The following is a 19,143-nucleotide window of genomic DNA, read 5'->3' on the forward strand; positions in this document are numbered from 1 at the left end:
TGCACGAAGGTTTGCATCTTAACTATGAATTGCCTAATGTACTTCAGTGGCAGGATAAAACTGGGAAGTTGTTCTGTAAATCTACTCTCTTGTGACCCATTTGTGTGCTTGTTCCCCTCTTGAGCTCATATGTTCCACTAAGACAACTTGGAAAGACCACAGGATAGGGTGTGGTATATGGAAGTATTTAAATGTAGTTTTACTATGAATTTCATTTTAAAAATGTATGTATGATCATATTGAACACTAAAATGCTTGTGTGTGTACAGTTGAGTGTGACATACTTATTTAAAAAAGAGCTTTGCTGTTGGAACAAATTTGATTTTGTTTAGAAAAACAGATTTTATGCATTTAAACAGGAAAAAATGTTTTGATATTTAGCTTTAGTGTTAATTTTGGCACCTGGGAATACTTGATCCTTTCTCTTCTGATTCTCTTTTTGGAAGTGTATCAACTTGCATAGTTTTTATTCTCATCTCATGCTTTTTCCTCATTGTTACCTACCCATCCATCTCTCTCTTTTTCTTTCTCTTTTTTCTTTTCTCTTTTCTATTTCTCTTTCAATTAGAGGATACTACCAAGAGACACAGGACAAGAAAAACAAAGGATCTAAAAACTAATCAAGCTTTTGCATGCATCTTTAATCACATTTGACATACAGCTGATTATTTTCCCTCAGAAAAGCAAAAATCATAGGTTCCTGTTACATGTTGAGTAGTTTTCATTTATTTCTTCCATCTACTCTCTTCCTATGCTTTATCACCTATATTTATATAATAGAAGAGATTGCACAAAATCACTGCTTTGATCATCCAGTTTGAAATAGAACTTTTTTTATATATATTTTAGAACATTCCATACTAGAAATGATACATAACAGCTTTTTTATGTTTGATATGCTTTTAATACTGTTTTCTACTGCTTATTATATAAAAGTTGTGATGCTTCTTTAGACTTACTAACCTGTGTGGGGTGAGCAAGGGGCTTTTTTTCATTTTTTTAAAATGAAAATTGTGATCTTGTAATCATCTTAGATAGTAATATGTTGTTTGCATATCTTTTTGTAAGTTCTGGCCAGGATATCCAAGGAACAAGTGTGGTGGCAAATCTTCCAGTTCTGATGCGACAGAATCCTGCAGAAACACTTCGTCGTGTTTTACCAAAAATACGAGTAAGTTTGTATGTGGTGAGGTTTGAATGCATCTTTTTCTGCTAGTCCAGGTACTTTAAAAGGGTAAAAAAAATTAAACATTTTTGTTGCAGACTTGCTCATTAGGAGAGGTATGTCAAGCAGATCTTTGACATTAATTGACTGAATTTATGTAGTTTTGAAAAGTGTTACATCAGTTAAAGAAAGCAGAAGTAATAATGTTTATGTATTCTAAAGAGTTACCAATGTTTTGACAGCTTTTTGAGAACTCCTTTTGAGGACCAGCCAGTCATAATGGTTCATTTTGACATTCTCAATCTCCTCCCATCCGAACGTTTAAGATTTTCATGCAGCAGTCCAGAAAACACACTTTGCTTTTAGCTGTCCTAAAATTCATTTACTGCCCTCCAAATTTTTAGTAAGTCACCTCTAGCTGTGATAAACACATGCTATCCATGCAATGTTAAAACAATATTTTTATGCATGTATTTATTTGGATAAAGGATATCTTAAGAAACAAAAGTATCTCTGTATTTATACTCGGCCCCAGGTGTGACCCATGGGTTGATGTAGCCTAGAAGAAATTACAAAGTTAATTTAAGGTGTGGTTTTAGGAGCAGCTTCAACCAAATAAGACTGCATGACGAAACAGATGTTAATTCCTTTTAGGTATATAAAGTCAAAGCCTAATAAGTCTGAAGGTATGTAAGGCTACAGCAGGAATTAAGATTTCAAATATGTTAGCATGCCTGATTTTCAGTGATTTTAAGACTATCAGCAAAGTGGAAAATATATTATTTTTGGGTATCAAAATATCTGAAAATTTATTTTTATAACAACAAATTGCTGAGTTTTTTTTTTTCATTTGATCAGGGTATTGTCAGTCTTCTGTTGGTACCACTAACATTTCTTATGTGATTAAATCAGTGTTTTGATTTAGAACAATCTGACCTAGTCTAACGCAACAGATCACTTCGATTTGAGTCTTTTTCTAATTTACACAAATTATCAGCTAAAAAATCACTGTGTTTGTTAGTAGCTGTTCAGGTGAATACATATGCTCTATATGGTAAAGGAGGTAGAAAATCATAGGATTGCTTGCAGAAATTGTATTTTTAAAGCTCTGAGTTGCCTTCATATCTTTATGGACAGACTGAGCATCCCTGTACATTTTTAGAGAAGCTGTTGACATTTCCAGTAATGCAATTCAGTCATGATTTTACTAGCCACTTTGTAGAAGTTTGGGTTTTTCCCCATATGAATTTAAAATTCATACCCCTTTTTATAGTTTGCCAACAGGAATGTAATTTTCTTGTTGCAAACAGCCAATGGCTGAGAAGAGTATTTAGATCACTTCAAAAAGATGGAAAGAGTTTAGCTAGTTACTGATTCAAGTATCAATCTGACAATTTTCAATATGTAGAACTGAAAGCTTGAGTTATGTTCTTGTCCTCTTTCTCTGAAGCACTTTAGGGATAAGAAGAAAAACAGTCTTCTGTAGTAGCTGCTGTGAGTTTTCTTGCTGTGTCTGTATCGGATTCTCACTGCCAGATGTAGGAAAGAATATAATTATTTTAGTAACGAAGGTGACATGGCTGAGTCACATGCTTACATTAGTTTCCTGTCTGTTGAGGAGATGATTAATAAATTGCAAAGTGGGCCCGTGTGAAAATGGTATTTGTTTGTTCCAGGAAATTCTCATTTATATTTCATAGTTTTCTTTGCTGAAATTTTGAAGAAATTAATTGTTTATTTTATTGACAAGCTGTGTGGATATCTATATCTCAGCTTTTAAAAAATAATTACTATTATTAAGCCAGCTACCTTATTATATTAATATAATAATAATAATAAAATCATACTCTGAAAAATAATTTGGTGCATTTCTTATTGCCTGTGGAATTCTCTGTTTCCTAATAGAAATCATAGAAAAAAATCATAGAATTGTTAAGGTTGGAAAAGACCTTCAAGATCATCTGGTCCAACCATCAATGTACCACCGATGTCACCTGTTGAAACATGTCCCATTGGCCTTTGCCCATTGATGCATCCTGTCCAGATCCCTCTGCAGCGCCTTCCTAACCTCCGGCAAATCAACACTTCCCCCCAGCTTGGTGTCACCTGCAAACTGAGGGAGCCCTCAATTCCCTCATCCAAGTCATCAATAAAGAGGAGAGGCTGCTTGTGCTGAGGAGATAGGTCAATGTTGGTAAAAATGTTTAAATGTAATAAATTATATTTTGCTCATTTTTTATGAATTGATAGCATAAGAGGTGAGGAACAAATATGTATGTAGCCCTCAGTATGATTATATAGCAAATACTTTTCTGTAGGATACTTAAATGGAAGCCCTATCACATACTTTTCAGCAGGAGGGCCTTAGGTTCTGCATTGTAGATGTACTCAGTAATATTCCGTGCACCAATATATACTGGGGGCTACCCTGCTGGAAAGTTGCTTTGCAGAAAAGGACCGGGTGGTCCAGGTGGACGCCATGTTGAACATGAGCCAGCAATGTGCCCCCTGCTGCAAAAAAAGGCTAATGATATACTGGGCTGCATTAGGCAGGATATCACCGGCAGGATATCACCAGCAGGTTGTAGGAGGTGATTCTGTGAATATCAGACATCACCTTTCAACTTTGTAATATCTCCTGAGACTTCTGTGACTCCAACTCCAGGAGACTTCTAATTCTTAAGAGGATCTGTTCCAGCTTTGATGTGATTACTTAAATTCAGCAAATGGCCAAGAAGTAGCTGTCCTCAGAACTGACAGATAGTTTAAAAACATTGAGTACTTCTGGTTGACATGTTCTGTGCTATAAAATGTAGGCCAATAGACTCTATTTTAAAAAATATTTATATATATAATGATTTGAGTAAAAGAGTGACTTGAAGTTCCAAAGTAATTGAAAGCCTTTTAACTTACACCAAGTTTCTGCAGTTACTACTACATGTTATTCTGACATACCATAACGCATTCTTTCCTAAACCAACCTACTGGCTTCAAGAAAATCTTTTTTAAAATTTTCTATTTAAAATACTGAATCAATTTTTGTCACTGGTCTTTCTACTTTGAGAGCAGAATACTTCTGAAATGAGGGAGTAACAAGAAACAGAAGAAACTGGTGATTTTTTTTTTAAACTTAGTATGTCAGGTGTTACAGTGTTGATGTGTTTACATCAAAGCCATTTTCAGGCTATGTTTCTTAAGTATTACTAAACTCTGATATTTTTATATATTAATATAAAGGAAAAAATATATTTGTTATAATTTAAGAACTGAAATAAATAAGCTGTTGTAAATGAAAATTCTGCTTTGATTCTGCAACAAAATAATTATGTATGAACAGGAAATAACTGGAGAAATGGTAGAATTTGCCTCTCTCTCTTTAATAAAATGTCTAACATAGGAATACAGTTTTTCGTTCTAGCCTTATTTTTTATACAGGAATGGAGAAAAAATTTAAAAGGATGATCATTAGTATGATCGAGGCCTGGGGCCTGGAAAATATCTGGGAGTACACTGGGAGTTAGAGATTAGCTTATTCAGATCAGGAGGCACTTAATTACTTTGTAAAAGTATTTTCCTGCATAATAATAAAAGCCATTTAACTGGAAACAGTATATGAAGAAATAAGAGTTAGGAACTGAGGACAGAAAAATTAGAATGAAGCAGACGTTATTAATAATAAATATGATCAATCTTTAACATACTAACTGAGAAAAGTGGTGGATTTTTCATCTTGCAGTGTCTTTTAAATCCAAACTGAATGCCTTTCTAGATGATAAATTAAATGACATTTAAGTTAATGGACTCAAGGCAGAGGTGAAAGAGTGAAATATAGTGGCTTCTGGTTTATAGACAGTCAGTCTAAATCTAAGTGTACCTTTTAGCTTTAAACCTTATAAATTAAAACTTTTATATATATATATATGGTAAATTTATTTCTGCGGATATATACTCTTACTATTCTTCAGTGGTATCACCATTCTTCAATGGTGTTTTGTTATCTAATATTTATTATTGGTAATAAAACAGTTGTACGCATGTTTACTGTATTTTTAACATGTACTTCAGTGTCTTTGACTGGAAAATAGTATTTGACATCATTAGCCACTTGACTTTTTTTTTTTTTCCTCTTATCCTAGTTTTTATTGGAGAAATTGTCCTGACCATTAAATGGAAACTGTATAGTTTACAAAGGCATAGCCAACTACTCAACTGCAGTTACAGTCCTGCAAATGTAGTCTGGCATTGCAAGGATCTAAGTTGACTTAAATTGCTGCAATTGGTTTCACAACTGTAGATTGGGAAAAATAATTTGTAAGTTCAAATTTGCATGTGAAAAATGAGTTATAAAGTAGTTTCAGGGTCGTGTTTATCTGAAAGTATTGTCACCATGTAATTGGATAGGAAAAACAATACTTCTGTAGTGTATTTGCAGAAACACAAAAGCAAAAATACTGCTTTTATTAGAGCTGAGAATAAAACAGATTCAGGCAGAAATAAATGCAACAAATGTTCTGGCTGTCTGGATTACAAATTTCAATTTCATTTGTGGGAAATTTATTAACCTGGTTACTTTTGTAAATAAAAAAATAACATATATATGCAAATTTCTTATCTTTCTTCAAAAAACAATTAAAATGATACCAAAGACTCTTCCTATATTTGACATAATTGTTTTGGTCTGATATATGCAGAATGAAATAAGAATATATATGCAGAAGATAATATGAGATATGCAGAATAAAATAATAAAATAACACTGAATTAAACATAGGAGATCTAATGATTAAATTGAGTATCAGTGTTGTGGTTATGGTAATAAAACAAATATATCTCATTTAGATGCTAAAAAAGGAATGAGATTATGAAATATCTTTTAAATTATATGGTTAAAATTAAGTGGCATCCTTGTATCGGTTCTTTTGCATAGAAGTCCCCACGCTGGGTTTCTACATGCATCTCCTCATGTATCTTGAAAGTCATTGGTTTAGCAATGAATCTTGGAAGTCGCATGCAGGTTTAGCATTTTCTGTCCATGGCTGCTGCCACCAGAATCAGTGGAGGGAGATTTCAAGTGTCTATCTGATTTTAGGTGTCTGTCTGATTTTAGGTTTTTATCTGATTTTTCCACATTCTGTAACTGCAGAAAACTGTAGCTACTCCTGTTGAAGTATATAAATCAAGCCTTATTCAAAGCTGTGTGATTAGTTCCAGACTCGTTTCACTGTTACTGATTTTCCTGATATATCAGTCTCCCCTTGAAAGCTTTTCTTTTTTCCTCATTGATTTCGTAGTTTAGGAAGACGTGGAGTAATTTTCACCCTATTATTATACCTATTTTAAGGTCCATTCTCATTGTATCTTCTTTAGTTCTCCTTTTCTGATGTGTATTTTGAGTCCTAAATGAAAACTTCTGTCATGTCACCACGGTTACTAAAATGACAGACTATGTTTCTACTTACAGCTTTCTTTCAGGAGCATTCTGTTGCTGCAGGACATAAAACACATTAAACTAGTTAATTTTCTGTTTTCTGATTAAGGGAATAAGTCATGCTTTCTAAATTTTCCAAGTTTTGATGCCTGAGTTTAACTTCTAGACTTCAGGAAAATTCAAGAATACATTAGTACCCTTAAATTCCTTTAAATGCGCTTGTCTGAATACGAAAGACAGGAAAACTTTTTTTTTTTTTTTTTTTCTCCAGAGTGGGAAGCTTTGGAGATTCCATGTGTGGAAAAATACACTACTTTCTAAAGAAATACATTTATATGAAGTATATTTAACTCATCCAGCTTGAGTTCAGTGTGGCTGAAATAAGAAGGGGAGACCCATACAGCTTTGTAGGTGGATCTGTATAGTTCTGAGTGCAAACGTCAATGCAGGGAGATATGTAAGCAGTCTAGAAAATTACAATTTAATGTCTTCTGAGGTCTATGAGGAGACGCATCCAAAGAGTTGTACGAATCTGTGGAGGAGACTGCTTGGAAACTTGATTTGATAGTAAGTAAGTCTGTTTGCATTTAATGCAAAGTGAGTATGTCCATAACTGGAGTGCAGCTCCATTACGGTCTGATTGATCTATAGTGAGGTCTCAGCATCCACAGTGTGAGTGATAGTTCTTTTGGTTATTTTGGGGGTGTTTTTGAACAAGTGTAAACCAAAATCCCAGAACAGTATGCACTGGTCCCAGCCACATTTTTTATTACAAAATTCATAGGTGGTCTTATTCTTAGCTATGGCTTTAGTAATAGCAGGAGAGGAGCAAGGACAGGCAGTCTGTGGAGATAACAAGAGAGTGGTTTCCATGGCTATTGAATACAAACATTTTATCTCACTTTGGTAAGGTGCACAATGCTGTTTCTTTTTGTCATTTTTGTGGTGGGAATGCTGTTATAAATATTCAGAAATATATTAAAAAAAAAGTTATTGAGATATAAATAATGATTTTATCTGAAATTAGATAAATGAAAAATTAGGCTTTGCTGCACATTTGCATACACAAACTGGTTGGCATTTCTGTAATGAAAACTTTGTCGTTCTACTCTGAAGTAAGGAAAGTCTAAATCATTTCTCAGGTGTTCTCTGTAAACTGTACATTCTCAGCATAATTCTATATAATGCTTAGGTGTATAACAGATGTTTTCTAATTTGGTTTACATGCATTTTTCTTTACATAAGAATCAGTTTATAGTTGATTTTTAATATGTGATCTGAGAAAGCACTTTATTTCAAGCACATTTAAAAAAAAGCAGAAACAAAATATATAGAATGATGAGTAGGAAATACAGGCATTTAAGCCGATACAGAGTTTGGAATCACTTGTAAAATGATTGTAATGTTTTAGTAGAATCATACATTTAGAGAAGTAAACTAATGAAATTTTCATGCAGCTGATAGATGTGTACATACTTAAAATGAACACTATGTCCTGGATTGTATTCTGCAAGCTTTTTGGGATGTGAACAAATCTGAAATTTACAGTTGCTTTTTGTTTCATTCCAGAAATTCAGTAATATTTCATTTCCATATTCTGTATGTTTATTTTTTGAAGTGATGCTTTTAAAGACAACCTAATAGTTATATTTCTTAAATGTTAAAGCCAAGTGCTAGTAAATGCCAAGTTACCTGAGTGAATACCATGGTACGTCTTGCTCTGTTTTTAAGACAATCACTATATTTACATTTTCATTTGTGCTTCATGTGAGCTGGCAAGGAAGTAAATTTGAATTACCTTCCATTATTTTAGTATTGCTCAGTGAATGAATGAAATATATTTTTTAATTCATGTGCACAAACAGAAGCAGAAGTGCAATTGTTATCTGGCCTGTTTTCTGCATCTCATTTTGTAAAGCAGAAGCATCCACACGTATACATTGATGAAATTGAAAGTCAGAGAAAATATAGTTAACTTTATTTTTCTTTAAAAGTACATTTTATAGTATCAGAGATCTGAATATCCACTATTAACTACCGTTAGGGGAAAATAAATTTACAACCAATTTTGTAGTTTACCAAGGTCCTTACATGCTCATTCTTAAAACTAAATGTAAAAATTTGAATGTTCTTTCAGTACAGTTCTGCCTCATGTTCTAACTTGATATAATGTCTGATTATACAGGAGGTGCTGCATGTTGCAGGAGTGGAAATGCAGTTAACAGCTGCTGTTTCATTTTTGACTGTTCTGCAAGATGAGTCGGTGTCCATTCATACGTACTCCCACTCCTTCCTACACATCATTCTCCAGAACCTGGAACACAGAGATGCAGGTCAGGGCTGTACAACTACGCTGATGACTGAGTATTTCTGTATGTTTTGTTTCCTTAGTGACAGTACAGTACTGTGTAAAGCAGTAAGTGACTTTATATCTAGACTTGTATGAAATAAAAGATTTTTGCATGCTGACCGTGTACATACTGATATTTAAAAGTAGTTCTTCATACTGATTGAAACAATCAAAAGCACTTACTCTGAAAGACTAAATCTAAAACTTCTTAGTGAGTCCATGCTACTGTTAAAGTATCAGAATTCAGTGGCTAAGAAAATGGAGAGAGAAGCGTTGTTTCTTCTTTAATGGTTTGTTTTTCTTTACTTCTTTGACACTATTTTTAGGACACAAAGAAAAAAAAAGGCCTCTTGTAACACTAGAAAATTTCAGTGGGGATAAGAAAAGGTTATGTTTCTAAATGAGAAATTTGTCTTTTCTAAACAGAGTAATTATTTCCCTGTACAAGAATTAATAAGGCAAAAGTAATGGGGACAGAATTTGGTTCTCACCTATCCTGTTTCTTAATCACAGAATCAGAATTATTTTGGTTGGAAGGGACCTTAAAGACCATCCAGTTCCACCCTCCTCTGCCGTGGGCAGGGACACGTCACACCAGACCAGGTTGCCCAAAGCCCCATCCAGCCTGGCCTTGAGCACCTCCAGGAATGGGGAATCCTCAGCTTCTCTGGGCAATCTGTGCCAGTGCCTCATCACCCTCTGAGTGAAGAATTTCTTCTTAATACCTTATCTAAATCTACCTGCTTTCAGATTAAAACCGTTACTGCTTACCCTATCACTGCATGCCTTTGTAAAAAGTCCCTCTTCAGCTTCCTTATAGGCCCCCTTTAGATAAGGTAAGATCTTCCTGGAGCCTTCTGTTCTCTAGGCTGAATAACCCCAACTCCCTCAGCCTGTCCTCACAGGAGAGGTGCTCCAGCTCTCTGACTGTCCTCATAGCCCTATTCAAGACCCACCCCAACAGGTCCATGTTGTGGACCCCAGAGCTGAGAACAGTATTCCAGGTGGGATCTCAAGAGAGCAGAGTAGGGGGGAAGAATCACCTCCATTGGCCTGCTGGTAACACTTTTTTTGATGCAGCCCCATTTTAATGAGTGTCTGAAGTTCTGAATATTAATTTAATGTCTTTTAATTATATATCTCCTTGAAGAGGTGAATAGAAAAAGAGAGAAGTAATTTTGTAAAACTGACCGGTGTTTTGTTATACTCATTATATGTGCAACATAACATATAATTCATTTCTTTCTGACAGGTGTCAGCAATGCATGGCTAGAAACCCTTCTTGCTGTAATAGAAGCTTTACCCAAAGAGACTATCAGACACGAGGTAATAATATTCTCCCCACTTATGATAGCAACAAATAAAAGATTGTCGTTTCCTGCCAGGCTCATTTCACATCAGTACGATTTGTTGCAGTTTTATGCCTGTGAAAGCAGTAGTGTTTATGGAGCATACTGTAAGAGGGGAATGTGCTAAGGCAAGACAGGAAGGTCACCGTAGAAAGATTTAGTATTCTTCAGCAAATGAATCCTCTATGTTTTCTAACACTTCCCTTACACTTAGTAGTCTTAGTAACATGTTTTCATATATCCTGTTTTGGATTACAGGATAGTATCTCATTCTTTGTAATGGACAAAAATACTGTATTTCTGCTAAATAGGAATGAATGCTAGAGATGCATTTCATTGTGTGATTCAGTTGTTTTTGATGTACCAAAAACCTAATGCCCTGCAAGCACTTAATTCTTTACCATGTAGCTTTAGGAAGAGCGAGGAACTAGAAAATAATGTCTCCCTTTTTGTCAGCTAGTTTGTTTGGTTTTATTTTGAAAATTCATATTTTACTGTTAAGCTTAAAAGCTTTCAGACAGTGATATTTTTGTGTCCAATATAGAGATGCAAATATATAAACATTTCTGTAGTTTAAAAATACCGATTAAAATCAGTGGGTAATTGAAATCCAGCACTGTTTAAAAAATAAACTTCTAAAAGGTGAAAACAAACTACAGTCAGCTCCAAAATCTAGATGTAATATAACTTTACAGGTGCCATTTAAACAGAATGTAGTTCTGCAGAATCAGTTTACTCTGATCTTTCACTAGAACATAGTAACACATTTGTATGCTTCCACAAAAATGTTCTGAGAAGATCACAGTTGATAAAGGAGTGTTGATTCAGCAACTGTACAGAAACCAGCTGAAACCAGCCTTTTATGTTATTTGAAGGATCTTTATGTCAGAAAACTAGAAATACTCTAGTACTTTATTTTTTAGTAAATAAGTAAAAATCATAGTACAATCTTAGATTCCAAGGTTGTAAGGAATTGTGTGCTGGGTCAGATTACAGGTCAGCCTAACCCAATATCTTCTCTCTGGCAATGGCCACTTCATGGGAGAGACTGTCTAGATCAGTTATTAAGTTACTAGATGTGGTGTGTTTGCTGTCATAGTTAAAGACCAAGTAAATAATATACAGTTTTATAGATAACTGATGAAATGTTTATGAAGTATACCTGTTGAACTAATTCTAGTCTAAGTGAACTACTTGTCCTTATAATGGAAAGATGCTCTCACATCAAAATTTTGGTTAGTAAGAGGAGAGAAATGCTTTTAGAATACTGTTAGGATAATATACAGGGCAGGAAAGTCTTTTTTGAGAGCGAAGTGAAGTTCTTCCTGAGTGAAGAACTGTAGCAGACTTCAGGAGAAACCTCTTTGTAATGTATTCCCTGGTCTGGCACCTGGATTTCTTTGATTATTTCTGTGCAAAAAATAGGGTATCTAAAAGTGGAGTTGTGCAGGCCTTTCTCTGTTTCTGGCACCATAGAGGTGATCCAACAAATGACAGCACAGCTAAGATGCTGCTTTTCTGCATCTATATGGAAATGATTTTTTTTTTTTCCCTACGGATCCCCAAATTATGTTTAAATGAGAGGGACTGTCGCTTCAAAACTTCACATTAAAAATAGTGTTTCCTGGGAAAACTCATGAGAAAGAACTTCTCTCTCTCTCTCTCTCTTTATTTATTTATTTATTTTTTTTTTACAAGAGCATATTTAACAACTTTTGTCAAAATTACCAGCTAATAGCTATAAATATTCATATACAACTTAGTCTCAAAATAAAGACACAAGTAGACAGATGTAAAACTGGCTGTGATGTGAATCACAAACTGCTATTTGGGCCAAGATATTGATTTAATACACTATAATTAGCACTGAAGATTAAATGCAGGTTTCCAGTAGACTATTAACGTACATATGTATTACTATTTTTAGTACTGTTTAATTCCATGTACGGAATAGGTGACATTTGTGTTATGTTTTCCTGTTTTTTTTTTTTTTTTAAGAAGGGGAATACATTATTTACTGCTGATATTTCTTCTCTTTTCCTTTATATAGATCCTGAATCCACTTGTTTCCAAGGCACAGATTTCTCAATCACTTCAGTCCCGCTTAGTTAGTTGTAAAATCATGGGAAAATTAGCTTACAAGTTTGAAGCTCATATGTGAGTAGACTATCCATGTATTTTCTTTCCATGGTTTATATCAGTATTTCTTTTTTCAGAGACAAAAGTTGGCACAAAAGTAGACTTGATTACAAAAATTAAATGCTTTCCTCTTATAGATCCCTTTATTAGGGTAGTAAGTAAAAATAAAAGATGTTCGCTGTGTAACTAGCATATTCACACTTGCTGATGTACATCAATTTATAACTTCAGATTGTATGGTCTTTCACGGGTTCAAATGGATGCCATTTTCACATCATTCTTGCATATTGTTTTTCTTTCTAGGAATGGATATCTCTGCAACATAGAGAGAAAAAACACAACATCACCTTAGATTTTCTTGTTGTAAAGACAAACCCTTAAGAACTCTTGTTCCTAATTTTTATTTTTTTTTCCCTACATATAACTATGTGGAGATTCATTAGAAGCTATTGTTGTTCCTTGATAGTATCCAGCTATTAGATGGGGTTGGACTGGTTCACAACAGGAAAAGTAAATCTGAATACCTTATTTGTCCCAAACAGTTGGTACAGTGCATTCTTTGGAGTCATTCCAGTCTTATGATAGTTACACCTTTTCACCAGTCCAGGCAATTGGACGCTTTTTTTTTTTTTTTTTTTTTTTTTCCTGTTATGAAAGAAATCCACCGAGGGTTACTAGATTCACAGCAGCCATGTCTAGCTCAGGAAGTTCAGTCTGATAGTGACTTTCATCTATCACAAAATGCAAAAATTCAGGATAATGGAAAACATGAACAACAGGACTGTATGAGAAGATGTTTAGGAATAAATTTATTTAAAATATGATTTTTTCTTCAATAAAAAAGAACTATAAGCAACTAAAATGAAGCTATCTAGAACTTTCATTTGCTATGTTGATTACACATATCAGACATGAAAAAGCTACACGTTAAGAAGCTGGTTGAAAATTTTCTGGATATGTTGATCCTGTATTAGAGTTCTCTGCGCACAGTTTAGAAAGCTGAAAAGAGACCTTGATCCACGGGTTTAGAATGTCACAGGCCGAATAAGATACAAGACACCCTATCATTCCTCTTACAGGACGGGTTTTGGTATTGGCTAAGGACATATGTTTGGCCTCAGGAGAAGGCAATATATAAACATATCTTCACTTTATTCTTCAGAATGGCACTGGTTTTCCTCATAAAATATACACTATAATTAAAAACCTTTCTTTCATATTTCACATGACTTCCAGGTTATGCTATAGATTTTGGACGAAGTCACAACTGTGGAATAGAACATTACTTTGTCTACCCTCTGTTCCAACAGCTAGCTGAAATTGAGTCTTTTTTTGAAAGTACTGCCTACTTTAGAGGAATCTGAAGTGCCAAGCTCCCAAGACTATGTATAATCTTTGCAAGTTCTAGAAAAATTTTGCTATAAGAAGTAAATTAATTTTCACTGTGATAAATGGAGGCTGTGCAAACTGACTTAAAAATTTGCTTGTCTGTCCTCATATTCTTTCTTTTGAATTTTAAAACAATGTAAAGATTTGGATAGAGACACTTTATGAATACTCATGACAGCATCTTGCGCAATGAAGGGAAACACAAAGGCCAAATCTGCCAAGTTGTAGTATGTGTTTTTACTTAAAGAGAATTCAAAATAGTTGTTTTGTATCTGCCATTGATTTAATGTGAATACTCGCATCTACTTGCTTAAAGGCATTGCAGTGCTGAAGCTTTTGATCTTAAATTCATGTTCTACATTCTTTTTAAATATCTCTTTGGTTATGCATACATACCAAAGCAGAGGTATTAGAGACTGCCAAGTGTGCTGTCTCTCCTAATCCATTCTATTGTTTTTATTTCACTAGGCCCTAAAGCCTTGATAAGGAGTGATATCTCATTGTATAAAATGCCACACAAATACACAAGATGGCAAAAATACACAGGCTAATCTTCACCCCACAGCATTACTAATCACTACCTCAGCCACTGTCCTTTTTTTCCTATGTGTGGATGTTTTTTGGTCTGTTGAATTCTGTAACATATAGACAGCAGTATTCTAACCTCTTGACAGAAGGCCAAAGAGTACATTAGTTGAAATCATTCATTCATCTCACCTTCAAGGCTGAAAGATATGGAAGAGATTACTGCCTTCACCTAGATGTAGTGAAGCTTAAAGTTAACTTTTCTATGTATTTTATAATCCTACAATAGCCTAATGGCTTCTGAGATTATGGTAGTATATGGATCACAGTTTCAGTTCATAATTAGATAAATATTCAATAGGTTCTGCAATTTGGACTATGTAATGTGAAAATGGAGAGAGAAAAAAAAAAAAAAAAAAAGACACTGGTTTTCACCATGGGAGCTCAGATTCTACTTGGCACATGTACCAGGCTTCAGGTCTTATGAAATCTTCACAAGCTGTAAGAATTAGGTTTATCTTCAGGAAAATGCTGACTAAGTTTTGTGGCAAAGTTTCAAAAGGTGTCAGAAGACTGACCTACAGCAGTGTATAAGTGCTGTTTTGGAGATTAATCAAGTGATGATTTGGAGCATCTTTGATATACACAGGAAAAGATTAATCCACATCTGAATCAGTAGAGCTGTCTTATTCCATTATGATTTCTGACTCAAAAAAACCAAACAACTTTTATTAGGATTCCTATCTTTTCTGTTTTCAAAGTAAAGACAAGATTATTTGGGATTTGCACGTCCATTTATATTGTATTCTTACAGTGTTTGTTCAAAATTTGTACTGAAAATAGTTATGAAATGAGGACAGCATCTCTAAACCTATCTGCTATTTTGTTAGTTTAAAAAACATAATAGATGAAATATGAGGAAATAATAATGACTATAAATAATCCTTTTTCTATTTCTTAATAACATATAGTTTATAATTTCAAGTTTTCAGAAAAATCATTTGCCACGTTTGATAAATTAGTTAAAAAAATTGATCTTACAAGTCATATAGGGATATAATTTGAGCACTATAAAGTGGATTTTATATATTATTGTTCTATATATTAATAAAAAATGTTCATGTTTTTAGTGTTAAAAGAGAGATTCTTCCATTGGTAAAATCACTGTGCCAGGATGTAGAGTATGAAGTAAGAACTTGCATGTGTCGGCAGCTGGAGCATATAGCTCAAGGAATAGGGTGAGTATAATTTGCATAACTGCTTTTAAATGCAAAATCTTCCTATGAACTGTTTAATGGTAACCTAAAAAGAGATTTTTTCTTTAACCCTTTTAAGTTTTCTAGCTTAATTTTTGCATGTTTAATAATGAATTTGGTGTGTGCAGGTTAGTTCTTAGAAATTACAGTTGGCTGTTGTCCATTTTCATATTTTTACTTCTTTATGATAGTAGAATTGCAGAACCATAAAAACATTTTATTTTATTTTTTTTTGGTAAATAATGAGTTTATCAATAGCTTCCTGAGATCATTTCAATTTTATGTCAATGACACTAGGTATATTTAAAAATATGAGGATTATGGCAAGTATTGTTTCTAATTATTATTATTATGCCATTTTTCGCAAAAGAATGTGTGTTTTGCAAGCAAATTTCAGTTCATTGTCAACTCTAAGTCTGAAGACCTTCATAATGCACATATAGTAACAGAAACAGTTCATGAAGATTTATTTTAACGTAGCACAGAACATATTAACCACACATCCAGGGGTAGTTCCTAAGTGAACAGCTATTTTAAAATTCTTGGTCTGTCCACCTGTTCCTGTGCCAGGAAATAAAAACAAATAAATAAATAAATAAAATTTAAAAAGCAGTACATTGTCTTACAGACTTGAAGAAATAATCAAGTGATATTCCCTGTTACCCAGGTGGATAGATTAAATCTTAATAGTCCCTCTGGCCTCTAAAATTGTGAATTTATGAGCAGATTCAGGGATGAGGCTGAAACATAATTTGAAAGATACTGTAAAAATGCACTTCAGTTTGTTAGTAGTGATGTTTGTGGAAGTTGTGCCTGTGCCTGTGGAAGATATTTTTTTAATGAAGACTTATGTTGTTATTTAGATGCCAAGTTTTTAAAACAAACAAAAAGCCCCAGGAATTCCTGTAAACAATGTTGTTAACCTGTGAGTCAGAGAATACTGAAGAAATGCATGTTCATGCTGTTTTTTAACCTGCTCAGATAGAGGGGAAATAATATTCACAGCAAGAGCTAAGCATTGCTGTAACATGCTTAATTTCACATTGTTTTGGTAATGTCATACTGAACAGTAATTTCTACATTCCCAGATAAACTTGCCCATATTGCATATAAAATAATTTTATATTTGTGCTTTAGATGGCTCTACTGCAAGGTCCTTGCAGTAGAAAATTCAAAGGATGTGAATAATGTTGAAAATATAATATTATTCATTGTTATTCATAACTAAGTAAAGTATTCACTTGTTTTTGTATTTATTTTCTTTTATAACAAAAAGGAGCTTAGCATGGTAAAACGTTTTAACATTTTTCGTATTGAACAGCTTTGTATTTAAAAGAACCTGTGATTGCCGAAAACAAAGATAGTATTTGTTGATATTTATAAACTGAAAAAGTAATAAACACTTTACTAAACTGAATGACTGAATAATTTGAAAATGTATTTATTATGATTGCTCTCAGGTATCTCACATATCTTTAATTATCTTAAAATTGAATTCTGTCTAGTGGGAGATTAAAGATGAGTGAAAGAGAGGGTTCTGTTTTTCTTCAGGGATTGACCACTTAAAAACTCCTTTAAAGGGAGGGTGGTTCTAACCTGTCATGTTAGTTTGGAGTCTTTAGGTGCTACCAAAATGGAAAGCCACAAAAACTTGTCTGTAAAGTTTTTTTTTTTTTTTTTTTTTTTAATTTTTGCTTCCTGATTTCAGTCTTCACTTGGAATATAGTCCTTTACTTCTCTCTTCTGTCTCTTTCTGCACTGTATGTTCTTGTCTTTTTCAGTCATCTTCATTCCTCTTTTCTCGTTTGTTTTTGTTCAATACTATGAGATATTTTTTTTGTTGTTTTCATATGAGATAAAATCTGCATTTCCATAGATTTCTCTAACCTTTTCAGTTAACCTCTTTTATAATCAAGAGCTGAGAAGCAATCATACATGTATGAATCTGTCTTTGAAGATGATTTACACAATACAGTACAATATATATTTTTAAAATAATCTATATGTTATTCTGAGTAAAATAAATATTACCTAGGATGTGGACATAGTCACAGAATATTGCTTTCGTATAAACCTGGAAACCTTTTGTATATTTGAAAAAACGTACAGCTGCATAGATTTCCTTGCCCTGTAACTCAGTCTATTGAGAAGAAGAAAGTGGTTTTATGTAGCAGCTTTTAGGAAGCACTTGTGTCAATCTGTGAATATTCTTTCAACAGTTTTGTTTCACATATAAGACAGGTATATATGGACAGGCAGGTATTGAAATACACTTGAATGTGTGCATTTATGTTGTTTTCTGTACTCCCTCTCCAAATGCATTTTAATTTCAAGGTATACTTGATATGAAAGCAGAAACAATAAAATTATTTTCATGTGTAACAAGGGGGCATTAACTTATACTAATAAATGACCATTTTGGAACGGAAATAACATTTTCCTCATTCTATTGAATGAGGAAAGACTTTCTGTCTTTAAAATGAACTAAATTGGATGTATTATGCCTTGGAGATGGAAGTCTAAAAATGAGGTAGGTATTACTCAGTGGCAAATGGCAGTATTACAGTCAATTTACCCAGCATTAGTACGGTAGTTTAATAGAGCTAAATACATAGTTATCAATTAGTGGTCCATTTTGTATCATTTCCTTTAATTCTTTTCTCCCCAGCTTCTGTTTTTAGCATTTACATACCCATACACACTGCTTTCTGTCTGAGTTTTCTGCCTGGTCCCTCCCCAGTGATTTAGATGCTTTAGTCCATAGAAGTGGGAAACTGTTGGTATTTTCAATGTGTAAGTGGTTGCTGTGTTTTGTGTTGAGGATGAATAGGTAGTAGAAAAATAAAGATAATTAAATTAACAGAAATAAGCACATCTTCACGTAAATGATGAAAGCATAATGTGACAGCAGTTCCAAGATGTTACTATTTAGTGATGTTATCACTAAATGGTATTGTGATTTTCTCATAATATTAAATAAATAATTAATCATCTGTTTGGAAGAAAACTTTTAAGCTACAGTTTGATTTACTAGTAACAATAATACTTTCCAAGGTACAAATCACTGATAATGGTTATTTATAAAATTTGCAAGTGTTAGTGTTCACATTGACCTATAAAAGGGATAGTTGGTCTTGGTTAGGCTAATAGGAAGGAAATTTGGAGCATTTGTAGTTCTGTAAAAGTCTGTTGTCCTAGAGGTTGTGATTGGCTTTGTATTAAAAGCTGTGATTGAAATGATAGAATTTGAATTCTTTGTATACGTTTGCACGAAGCGTCAAATGTAGCTTTGATTTTGTCATCTCAGTTAATGCTTGTGTAGTATAATTTTATCAGCACTTCCCTGCAGCTTTATATTTTGCCCAGTATAAACATTGAGGGTGAGATCCCTGGCTTTTATAAATTGCTGAGGTCCCATTCTTGATATCTGGTGCTTACAACAGCTTTCACTAATTGATGGACAGACCAAGAGCTTGTACATGAGAGCAGAACAAAGTGAGCTTCTTATCTTCACTTCTATTAAACAGAAGAAAAAACGAAAG

General features: G+C 33.6%; 1 protein-coding gene across 1 annotated transcript in view; it reads left to right on the plus strand.

The window, feature by feature from the left end:
• PPP4R4 (protein phosphatase 4 regulatory subunit 4) overlaps positions 1-19,143 on the plus strand; it is a gene marked incomplete at both ends in the record, with an annotated part of 70,662 nt that overhangs the window by 22,881 nt on the left and 28,638 nt on the right. Inside the window, 5 exons of the mRNA XM_084287132.1 lie at positions 1,069-1,171; positions 8,779-8,926; positions 10,196-10,269; positions 12,343-12,449; positions 15,476-15,583. Of these exons, the coding sequence (XP_084143258.1) occupies positions 1,069-1,171; positions 8,779-8,926; positions 10,196-10,269; positions 12,343-12,449; positions 15,476-15,583 (540 nt within the window). The remainder of the gene's footprint in view (positions 1-1,068; positions 1,172-8,778; positions 8,927-10,195; positions 10,270-12,342; positions 12,450-15,475; positions 15,584-19,143) is intronic.

The sequence above is a fragment of the Netta rufina genome (genome assembly GCF_964035555.1).
Source record: "Netta rufina genome assembly, chromosome: 5".
NCBI lineage: Eukaryota > Metazoa > Chordata > Aves > Anseriformes > Anatidae > Netta > Netta rufina.